This window comes from Zeus faber (assembly GCF_960531495.2).
Source record: "Zeus faber genome assembly, chromosome: 14".
Classification (NCBI taxonomy): domain Eukaryota; kingdom Metazoa; phylum Chordata; class Actinopteri; order Zeiformes; family Zeidae; genus Zeus; species Zeus faber.
This window is the reverse complement of record NC_137200.1, coordinates 8,448,101-8,460,322: the sequence shown is the minus strand read 5'-3', so window position 1 is coordinate 8,460,322 and position 12,222 is coordinate 8,448,101. Positions and strand designations below refer to the sequence as shown.

At 41.1% G+C, this 12,222-nt stretch overlaps 1 protein-coding gene across 1 annotated transcript in view; it reads right to left on the bottom strand.

Moving 5' to 3' along the window:
• The window catches only part of mcama (melanoma cell adhesion molecule a), a gene marked incomplete at its 3' end in the record, with an annotated part of 93,000 nt that overhangs the window by 36,761 nt on the left and 44,017 nt on the right, over positions 1 to 12,222 (bottom strand). Inside the window, exons 10-15 of the mRNA XM_080014210.1 lie at positions 10,421 to 10,562; positions 9,364 to 9,494; positions 8,905 to 9,046; positions 8,394 to 8,426; positions 5,186 to 5,315; positions 4,029 to 4,107 (exon numbers count right to left, since the gene is read on the bottom strand). Coding sequence (XP_079870336.1) covers positions 4,029 to 4,107; positions 5,186 to 5,315; positions 8,394 to 8,426; positions 8,905 to 9,046; positions 9,364 to 9,494; positions 10,421 to 10,562 — 657 coding nt within the window. The remainder of the gene's footprint in view (positions 1 to 4,028; positions 4,108 to 5,185; positions 5,316 to 8,393; positions 8,427 to 8,904; positions 9,047 to 9,363; positions 9,495 to 10,420; positions 10,563 to 12,222) is intronic.

Below are 12,222 nucleotides of genomic sequence, written 5' to 3'. Positions count from 1 at the left end.
AGGACCATTATCACTACCATCCATCCTCCTGGCTTGCATGAATACTGAGATCATTCGTAACCTCCTCCCATGTCAGTCCGCTGATATGTAAATGACGGGCTGCTGCCTTCACGATTATTTTTATTCTTTCTGTTTTGGAGTTAGAATCCATGATTTACTACCCCTGCTATGAAAGTTTGCCTGGTCAGATCCTTTTTGGGGTTGCTTTCCTGCTCTGCTTCTTTCTTCAATTGCCACCACCATTACAACAGTTTGGTTGTTCATAATTCCATTGCCCATGCTCATGTTCTTCTCCACGTCTGGCACATCTTCTGCCTTTGCGTGTCTTGGCCATATGACCAAACCCTTGACAGTTATGACACCTCATTGGCTTTGGCATGTACTCCCTTACACTATAACTCAAGAAGCCTCAAGTCACTATCTTTGACTCCCTCCTCAAACCCAAGCACAACATACCAACTGTCTTTCCCCTCTCCCTCTCGAGTTACCTGCAACCGCAGAGCAATTTTCAGAATTCCGCCTTTTAGGTTTTATTTGATTTCCTTTTACGCAGTTCAGAGAGATACACAAGCATGATCAATAACGGGGTACACCTCCCAAGGGATTGTTACTTTGAGCATTAAAATATCTGCATAACCCACTCACACACTTGTGGCGGCGTCACATACAGGCAGGACTTGGGCTGTCTAATGTGGCGAGTAGGCCAAGGCTCCATCCTGCAGGAACATACTACCATGCACAACATATAATATGTTGCCAATTAAATAGGTGTTGAAGTAGCTGCGTTTCTGATCCTTTGTCATTGTCAAGTCAGCAAAGCTTCGCCCAGCCACCCTCAGCCTCTAACTGTTTGTTGCTTTTTTTAAATATATTTTATTGAGTCTTATTTAGTCAATGTGACAGTGTTCATTTACAATATAATACAAACTGTCTTCATGTCCCATGTCCCATGACCTATAAGCATTTCACTGTTTATTGTAAAAGGCAATTAATAAAATGAATAAATATATAAACTCTCCTCATGCACGAAGTACACCCATAATTAATTATTTGTCATATACAATTGGTTTATTATTTCTTGGGGGACCTGGCAAAAACAGCGGACCAAATGACAGTAGTTTATAAACGTATTCAACTTCTTCCATAGTCCCGAGCCCTTGCTGCAGTTAATCTGCTTAACCAGCAGATGGCAGTGGAGCCCAACCTGTGTGGCCCCTGATCCCTTTTTGAGAAACCCGCCCCATTATAAACCTTCAATGAATTCTAGTCAACTAAACCAGTGGTTCTCAAGACCCCCAGGGGTCCTCAAAGGGGTTCAAGGGGATCTGCAGGGAAATTATAGTTAAACGTTGCCGTTATTAAACTTACGGTGGCCCCATTTGAGTATATGAATCTTAATCACTCTTTTGATCAGTTTCACTTATCTTATTTCACTCTCTAATTTCAGTTATCGCCAATATTGTAAACAGATATGTAGGTTTAGACTAATTCATTTCTCACAATAAAAATCTTTTCAGACTGGAATCCGAGACAACATGCTATGGAATGGCGTCTGTGGTCTCATGTGTATAAAATTGAGGGCCCCGCTTGATATGGAAAGGGAACTGTGGCATTCCAGTGTTTACTAAGTGCTGCAGCGAAGCGCTCTCAACTTCTCCACACACTCCTCCTAAAAATGGACGTGTAGAAAAACATATAATGTGTTAAATGACGTTTAGGGCAAAGATCAATGAAGGCCTTCTGTGTGTTTGAGGGACCTCGTGCCCCATAATGCAAGGTTGTCCTCTTGTGATCTCAGATCCTTCGCACGGTGTTGTGACTGAAGTTCTCTTACTCATTAGTATGTTGTTGTTGCCTTTGACATTTAACACGATTAGGAATCTCACATGTCGTAGATTCCCACTGAGTCCAGCCCGTACGAGACATCCCAACTGGAGTGAGTGGGACAGGTTTGTGGCTTCAGAAACAGAGTGGAATAAACAAAACTTTGTTCATTCTGAGAACTCCTCTGAATATTTTACAATAGCTATTGTAAAATACAAAAAAATGATACAGACAAAAGGCAACAGATTCTGCTTTGCTTTCGGAGCCAGGAAATCACTGGCTCTCACTATTTTAAGTCTTTTGCTTCCATGAGAGCCTGTTGTCAAATCATTTGCAAAATCCTTCTGTTGCATTTAGGTGCTGGACTTTAAAGGAGCCTTCGCTACTTATATCAACGGGGGTTAGTGTCAGTCAGTCCACTGTTATCTCAGTGGCTGCTGAGATTCCTACTGCTGCATAACGGTAAAGGCATTTGATGCAGGAAATCTGCTGTTTCAGCATTTTTTTGGGCGCTCCCCCTCGCCCCGCACAACTTGCTGTGACCCCGTGGGAGGTTTTTTTTTTTTTGTATAAAGAAGTTCTCCTGTTTCTTCCTCACGGAGATCTCATTGCTGCAAACCTAATGCAGACCAGACTGGGATTTTTTTTAAAGATATATTTTTTTGGCATTTTCTTGCCTTATTTGATACCCACCCCCCCATTTTTGTTTTTGAGTTTTTGTTTTTGATAAGTGACAACTGCCCTTCATGAAAGTGTGAAGAAAAAAACACTCCCAAAACTTAGAATGAAACATTTTTATTTGGCATCAAAGATATTAAAAAAACGCAAGCATCAAAGAATCACATGTACATGTACCTTTTTTTTTTTTTCTACACATAATAAAAAACATAGAAAAATCGAACCAGTCCGTTTTAAACGTTATCTTCCCAATCCTGGACCAAAAACAACAAATTCAAAAAGGGTCACTCAGTAGAGAGACTGGAGGGAGATGAACCAGAACGTGTCAACCTTGGACCCATCAGATCAACTCAATTTCCAATTACCAGATTGCGTTTGTGGTTTTTATTTTTTTTACAACATACTGTACTGTACATGAACAGAGATTTCGGGCTTGAAATCCCATTATTGATTGAATTACTTAACACGATGAAAAAAAAACGAACAAGCATACAATGGTGGGCGGTTCAGAACTATCGGCAACAAAACAGATCTTGCACAACATGAACAATTAAAATAAAGTGACAAATTAACAAACAGAAATTGGCCTTTTTCCGGCCCTCAAAAATTCAGTGCATGAAGAATTCTCAGAACAAGACACATTTTACACTAGCTCGTGGCTTTTCTAATTAAAAAAAGAAAAAGAAAATCTGACTAAATTCTAAAGCCACAGTCGAGTCCCAGAGGTCGGCAGCAGTTTACAACACGAGAGGTCAAAGAGGAACGAAAACGGCTTTGGCTTCGGATGTTTGAACTAAAAAAAAAACGAAAAACAAACAAACAAACAAAAAAAAAAATCACTTAAAAAAAACCATCAACTTAATCATAGGGACGTCTGAATGCACACGGTGAAACAGAACTCAAAACAACAAAACAAAAAAGGATGAAAAAAAAAAAGTTGAAAATGAGAGACCACCAAAAAAAGGCCTCTACCAAAAACCCATGTGCCAAAACACTTCTTAAATAACAAAATATATATGTGTATAATATATGCATTCGCACTAATTTTGCAACACGAGTACTGCCATTCAATGCATGCACAGGAAATAGTCAAACATCCTTTAAAAAAAAAGACAAAAAAAAACTGCATATAAATACTGTATGTCAGTGAGTGTGTGCATGTGTGCACTGTGTAGATTGTGTTCATATGAGCTGGGCCAAAGCATGGTGAATGGTGAATAGTGGTTTGAGTGTGTGTGTGTGTGTGTGTGTGTGTGTGTGTGTGTGTGTGAAGTTGCAGCCTCATGGGTTCCTTTGGATCCGTCCGGGCTCCTGCACAGGTCGACCTCCTCAGCCTTCACTGGTTGGCCTGTTTGATGTCAATGTACTTTACTCCATGGAGAGGAGTAGGAAGAGGAGGAAGAAGGGGAAGAAGAAGAAGAAGACATTTTTAATTTTATCCAGAAGTTGCATCCAACGATGAAGGGGCTGATTTCAATGATTTCATTAATGAGTTAAAATGGTGTTAGAACAGCAGAGGTATTTACCTGTTCCTGCAGCCCGTTCAGGATCGCCTTCTCCGTCTGCATGTCCACCGCCATCTCCAGGAAAATGTCCTCTTTGGTGCTTTGGTGCGTGACAGGTACAAGATACAGAGTGAGTGCGTTTGGAAATGAACGGTATATTGGGAGCAACACAAACAGGGCCGCACGGGTATTGTGCAGCAACCTTTAAACTAACAAAAGTATTTCTATAAACAGGAATCATTTTGATCGTTGGTGTTGTTAACAGTGTCTTTCAATAATGGATTATTTTGTCTGTAAAGTTCTACTCTGTTTTAAAAAACAAGACAATTTGCCCATTTTTATTGGTTAGCTTTTTTATGAGGCCTTGCCCTTGTTATTCTTATACTATTCATTTGAATTTGTCTTGTCTCCAACTCATATTGTATTGGTATTTGAAGCTTTATTTTATTCTCTTTGAATTCTCTGCGTTTCTTTTATTCTATCTGCAGCATACCTGTAAAGCACTTTGTATAACAGTATGTTTTAGATATGAATCTTCAACACATAACCTACGATGCTATACATCAAAGATTGTCTTATTACAAGATGTTCTGCATATTTTATTTGCATTTAATCACCAAATACCAGAGAAAGGGAGGATTGCTGCAAATGCAAACAGTACCCTTATATTTGCTTTGCTATATACAGTGCGCGCGCACCACACACACACACACACACACACACACACACACACACACACACACACACACACACACACACACACACACACACACACACACACACACACACACACACACACACACACACACACACACACACACACACACACACAGTTATTATTTCAGAGCATTGACTCAAATTCTAAAATGAATGTCTGGTAGAATATTATTCATACTCAAGCACTGCGGTACATTTCCTCAACAAAACTGCTGGTGCAGATTTGTTTTGCTTCGAGTTGAAGCCTCGGTGATGGAAGAATTGTCGATGAATTGATCATATCACAGCGGAACTTTAGGGTCACACCCTCCACATCACCAGCAATTTTTTTTACAGGACAAAGATTCCATTTGAACGTCATGATAAGACGACGCTCTCCAGAGCCCATAGATAATACGACAATGATGCGACGGAATCATCAGCCAGCCGGCCCTGGCGGAGCTCACTGAGGAGGGACTCACATCTGGTGCTTCCCGGAGCGTCGGCAGGGGACCTTGCCCTTCTTGCAGAGGAAGTAGAGGACGCTCCCCATGATGGCGATAAGCAGGATGCACAGGATAATCCCCACCATTACCACCCCGCTGGCCTCCTCTGAAGATGTAGAAACACAGTACGGTACATCATTAAGCAGATGACTCACAATAAGTACATGTCGTCAAGGCGTAAAACTGACGGTATGTCACATGTCACGCAGCAGACGGACGAGAGGCGGGGGCAGAGACAACCTCCTCCTTCAATTGTGTTCCTGATGACAGCGACGCTTCAGGGAGAAGTTAGAAAGGGTGGTGTACGGACAAGACAACAAGACCGGGTTCCTAGTTTTTGTGTAATGGCGCCGAGCTGTTCACACGTTCGCACACTGGTTCGTTACACTGCGAAAACAATGAAATCTTAACAAACCACAAAATGACAAAATAGACCTAAGTAGCCCAGAAGTCATTCTGTTTATTAGATTGACGTTAGCTTTGAGAAAATAGAACTTCCACCATCTTTCTTCGGAAAAAATAACAAATCCTAGGGATTTTTTTTTAAGGAGAATTGAGTCAACCTTCAAGAGACATCTTTCCTTATCAACCAGATCATGTTTTGTGGCCTGTTTGAGAGTGTTGAAGATACATGACAGTGACATGATGACAAGGTATTTAACGTCTCTCTCATAAAGTAGTTCATAAACTCTAGAGCAGAGTAGAGCCGACTGCGCATGAGTTTTTGCGCTGCAGTGACGGAGCCGGTAGATGTTTTCTCTGAAGGGTCGCACTTAAATGGCTTAAATTAAAACAGATATAAAAGTTGTATTTTTTCTATTTATTGATTGCATGGAGGCCTTTTGGTGCTTGTAGCTAGGAAGCAGCTGGAGGATTTGGACATGGTGGTCTCGCATGGTGCGGTTGGTCCGGTGGTAAAGTTGTGGCTCCAGGTATATTCCAGGTAATTAAGAATATAGTCATATAATAAAACACCAATAATTAGTAATAACAGAAGAGCTTCTATAGCCAGTGGAACCCAGGTGATCAGCGTTGATCACTCCCAGTAAACAGGTCTCTCTATGATATGTATCTATCAGGCTCTCTCCTGAAGACACATATCAATATTCATATCCATAAAGAGAAATAATCCATTGTCAAACCTGCTTGGAGATGAATATGATGTTTTATAGCTGGCTTGTGTAAAGTTAACCAACTGCACTTACAACAGAGTTAATTTAAAGATCCTAGATTTAAACATAGAAAAACACACACAAACTAAGATACGCAAAGAAGAAAAATAATAGTTGTCGGATTATTTTTGGTCGCAAATATTTTTTATTTGTATATTGTGTTATATTAAATATTTATTCCTTTTTTACTGATTGTTGTTGAAATATGCCACTTACACATAATTAAAGTTTGGCAATATCATTTTCCAGGACTCTGGAGTATTTGTTCTAAAAATAGAACAAGTTAAAATACGAACATATTGTTGAATCTCGAATTCCGGCTTTAACCGTGCGTATGCAGGATTTAAGGACAAATCTGTGCAGCGCACTGTTCATGAATGTATGTAAGTATTATGATTATCCACAAGAGACGCTCCATCCCTTGGCGGGGGAGTACCAGCGGTGCGCAATGAAATAATCCTTCTTCATCCTGAACAACCACATCGGTAAATGTTAGTTTTCTGGGGAACAACCACGCGCTTGTTCACAACCAACACAACAGCCCACTGCAGATGTCTTTAAATGGTTCTGGGTTTTAACAGTCCTTGTTCAGTTCTGAAACAGGGGCATTATGCGTCAGGAATATTACCCTCGAGGCATGTGAGTTTTTTTTTTGTTTTATAGGGTGAAGCGGCTGCTCTCCCAGCAAGAGGCTCAGACATGGAAAGGAGTTTCAACATGGTGGAACCCCCCCTAAAATCGTAGCATATCATAATATACTCACTGTATCATAAAAAACAAACCTCCATAAACCTTCAAAAAGATGCATTTGTTACAGTTTAGCAACCCTTACCCTATTCCTAAACTCTGACCCTAACCCTAAAAGGAGATAAAAAACATTTCTTAAGGCTAAAACGTTTGCCCCATTGGACTGTGTATTTAAGGACAGTGAGAAGCTGCAGCAGAGTGCTAAGTTTCTCAACAATAAAGCGTTCAGTGAGGTAGTGCTATGAGCAGTTAAATAAATGATGGAAACCAAACAAAGGGGCTGTTATCTATAACTGCAAAAAAAAAGGTTAGCCTATATCTAAGTTTCATATTAATCACATTTTCTGTGTGCGCACGTGTGTTTGAGGTGGGAAGGGCGGGAGGATTTCCATGCATGTAACAAGCGCAGCCCCATGTAAAGAAAGGTTGGGAACCATTGCCCTTGTACAAAAAAACAAACACTGGTCAAGAACATTGCAAACAATGAAATATTAACAAGCCTCAAAACGGTAATTTTAGTCAATAAATTGTTTTGTTCTTTTGAGATAAATCGATTGGTCTAGGACTAGTGTGTATAGGAGCATTCAGCTAACAGAGAAAAATGATCTTATGTAGAAAAATAGTAAATCCTATGGATTTTGTGATATGAAGAGAACAATAGACCTTTGATCCTCTCCAGGCTGAAAGAAGACATTTCAATCTTTCATCTTTCTTTATCATATGACAAATGTACTGCAAGAATTTCCCTCGTTTTCAGAAATGTCATTTAGCACAATCATTTAGTCCAAAAGTATTTCTTCCTGAATGTATAACTTTTCCTTATTTTTTTTCTTACGTCGCTTTTTTTGCAGCGTGAGTAATCTCAAAGTTTGGGTTTTTTATGCTCAGGAAAAAACAAACACATCCAGAGCGTCTCTCAAATGTTTTTTAACTTGTTGTCTCGACGCTGTCTCGCTGCTGTTTTGACATCCCCTCCACCATCACACAGAATATTTAACGCACCCTCGGGCAACCGCGCGCTCGTACAGTGCGGTCATGTTATAATCATGAGGCCCTTCGCCTTTACAGTATGCACTTGCACCCCTCCACCATCACAGAGGCAAAAAAATAAAATAAAATAAAATAAAAACATTGAAAAAGGGGTAGGCTGAGAAAGAGGAGTCAAGGCCCTTCTGAATAATCGTGAATGTCAAAGTGGAGGGGGGGAAAAAAAGCGTTTTCTTAAGCGAGGAGAAGAGCGGCTTTAAAAGGGCAGCGATCCTTACCAGAGAACGGACTGTGGGGCGTGACCTTGGGAACTGTGGAGAGGCAGAATAATACTTAGAAACAGGAGCACTGCCACCTCGGTCCAAAATATATATATATATATGTATATATATATATATATATATAATAACTATATATAAAATAATAACGTATAGGGTTATTTTTGTTCAAACGCTATAATGAGTAAGCGATGGTCACAATTCTTCCACCAGGCAGTGGCCCTCAATAGCAAGGTTACTACACACTGTATTGTCATTTGTTAATATATAAGCGTATAGAGTTATATTTATAGTTAGACATGTTATAATTGCCTAAATTAGAAATGAGAAAACGGGAAATGGAATATACAAAGCCGATAACGACAGTAATGGTCGAAACTTGGCCCGTCAACATGGCAAACTTCCATTCTGGCACCACCACCACCACCAACCTTGAAGGCGTAATCCTACTACCCAAGGAGCGTTTTATTTGTTCCCTTTCACGTTAAACATGGAGGAGGTGGCCTCTTACCGGTTGTGATGTTGAAGGCCTTGAAGGCGGTGCCCATGTTGTTAGAGGCGTTGCACACAGCGGTGGTGTTCGAGGTGACTTCCACAGAAATCACGCTGTGGACCGTGTTCTCGCTCACTCTGTTCACCACCTCCCGCCAGCTCTAAGTGCGCGCGCGCGCGCGCACACACACACACACACACACACACACACACACACACACACACACACACACACACACACACACACACACACACACACACACACACACACACAGTATTTCCATCCAGCAATTAGAAGCAGGCATGTGTGGTTAGCTCTGTTGACCTCTGTTGGCAGTCCCTTGGAGAGTTTGAGCAAGCTGTCATTTTAGCTGTGAGAATCATCATATTTTAAACAACTCTTTGCTGCAAAAAGACTTCTTCACACCCAAAAATTGAACCGATGGATCATTCCAATTTCAGCTGATTCAGTTAATACCTGGTTGCCAACAATGTTCCAGGAGATGCTGGGCAACGGGTTGCCCTGAGACTTGCAGCTCAGGTTGACCAGGCTCCCCTCTTTCCCCTCCAGCTCGACCTCCCTGTCGTCCCCGTTCAGCTGTGGTGCACCTGCAGGGCAGTGATGGGAGGGTGGGGTTACCAACCAGCAAGCCACTTTTTTGTTTTTTGTTTTTTTAATAAAAGGGAGTGTTTCCCAAACTTGGGATCGCCTGATATGCAAATGAGGTTGCAATAAATTTGCAAGTAATTTCACATATTTTGATGGCATTCACGCATTTTCCAAGTTTGACTCAAACGCAGCTGACCTGTTTTACTTTCACTTTCTATGCCTGAATGATGGAGAAAGCAGCTGCAACCTGCTTCAACTCTCCCCCTGAAACTCCTACCGTTTATTAAAGCATCTGCTGTTGCGCTAGTGTTTGGTATGTCTCCCGGAAAGCTCCCGACGCAATGCACTGTTTTTTAAATAGAAAAATATTCCTTTAGGGCCAAATTTAAATACATTTAAAAACAGAGATTAATCGCACAAATATCATGTGATAATAGCAACCATCTCTTTAGTCATGGTGAGTCAGTGCCAACATGTGCTTTGATGGACTCTTTAACAGACTAGACTGCATGATTGTGGCATGTGGTGATTGCAGATCAAAATGTTCTATCATATGGAAACTCTTCATTTAAATCTCCATCCGTCACTAGAAAAGTATCCAATAGCAATGAAATGTCAATATTTTAGATAGCTGGGCTTGTGAAAATGTTCACACCTAAAACTGGGGTCCCGCTCAAAAAAAGGTGGGGACCCTTGATATGAGGGGATATTTATCAGAGGCTGATTCCTTTTCCCGAAACCGTATCAAATATTAGTTGACCCCTCTTTGTCAGGGGTTCTAAGTGTTCAAAACATAACAAAAAAGGTTCCGTTTGTGTCGCATTTTTGCGGTCATGGTTGCGGTTCGGTATATATTTGGTACATTGGGGAAAAATAACTACCACTCCAAATTCAAAATCCCTGGCAGCATCACGGGGCGACTGACCTTGGACGATGATGAAAACTGAGCCGTTGGTGCGCAGGGCAGGCAGCGAGGGCACCGTCACCAGGCAGGTGTACTCTCCACTGGTTTTGTAAGTTGCATTGTGAAGGGTCAGAATGTGCCCTTTGCCCACCTGCATTCCATCCTGCGCGCGCACACACACACACACACACACACACACACAAACAAACAAGTAAGTAAACAAGCATTAGCATTATATATATATATATATATATATTCAACATTACATTAATTCAATAATAACGCCTTAAGACAAATTTGTTTTAACGCCACAATTTTTTTCACGCACTAACGCACATTCTGTTATGACCGTAGCATTTTTTTTGAGGGTCCTTGGCACGAAATCCTCACTGTCTGATGTGTTTGTGGGTGTGCGTGTTCTTTTCAAAATAATGCGAATACTAATAGTAAAGGCTGTCCTCTCTGCCATCTCACTAGCTGAGCTACACATGCGCGTAGCCAACTGTCAACGAAAAGCCAATCAATTTGGACAATCTAAAGCTGACCTTTCACCTCTAGCCTATCACCTTTGTTGCTATAGAAAGAAGCCCTGCTCCTTCCCTCTTTGGTAGGTTGCACAAACAAACACACCGTAAACACACCAGCAGTGGAGACAGAGCCACAGCGTCCGAAAGGAGAAGGACAAAGATGATGATCATCGTTGACAAATGAGGGCCACCTAAATCCATAGTTTGGCGTTTTTTTGGGATATTTAAGTTCCGACCCAAAGCAGACAAGGAAAATATCCATTGTGTAAAATATGCCGACAAGATGTGCCGACAAAGATGGGCAACACCACATACATTATTATTTATTTATTTATTTTTAAAATAGGCTTATGTACATAGGCAAAACAGCCTACTTTTCAGTGGAAAATATTAGAAATCTACTCGGCTTGGGCGATCGTGCAAAATTCAATTGGCGATCGCTGACGGTTTTATCGGGGGGCGTGCGCACATTACATTACATAGAACGTAATGTAATGTGGCAAATGTGATCTCCCAGTTACAGAAGTGCAGGATTTATTATTTATAAGTCAAGTATTTACACAAAAACATCCAGTTTTTACGTCAATGTACCATAGCAACAAAAAGCAATGAGGTGACGCGCGTCCCCACTGTCCCAACAGTGGGCAAGCACAGGTTTTTTTTTGAATGGGACGGAACGGGACCGTCCTTTAACATAGTTGTTTAAAAATCTTGTTTCATACAAACCGAAATAAATACATCTAAAATAAACACAGGCATGGGAGCAGGGATCCACTCCTTGATACCCCATGGAGCCCTTTTTATCAGCGTGAATGGGCATCGAGGTAGTGGATTGTCTGGGCAAGATATATATTCATGAGGACCGTGTCCTCGGCACACCCGCAATGTCCACACAGCAGAGCACAGATCGGTGCTCCGCCTTGCCGCTCAGTTTGCCCGGAGCCGTAAAATGCCTAGAATCAGAGCTGGGGGTCCATGTGCCTCTTCTTTTGTTCTTAACGTCTCTGCACGGGATTGTACAGCAGGGAAGTGAGATTCGATCACCAGTGGTAACTCGACGGTTTTAGTTTCAGAACACAGTAAACTGCACTTACACTGTTTCAATGCTCGGATTTTTCCTGGCAGATATGATTTTCCCGGCACCAATTTTTTTCTAACAGAAACCCCAGAAATCCCTAATGCAAATGCATTAGGGATTTCTTTTTCTTCTTTTGTGACATCAAAAGGAACAGGGAAATGATTTTTAACAGTTAACGGATTGCTGATTTGAAAATGTAACAAAATAACTAATGACTT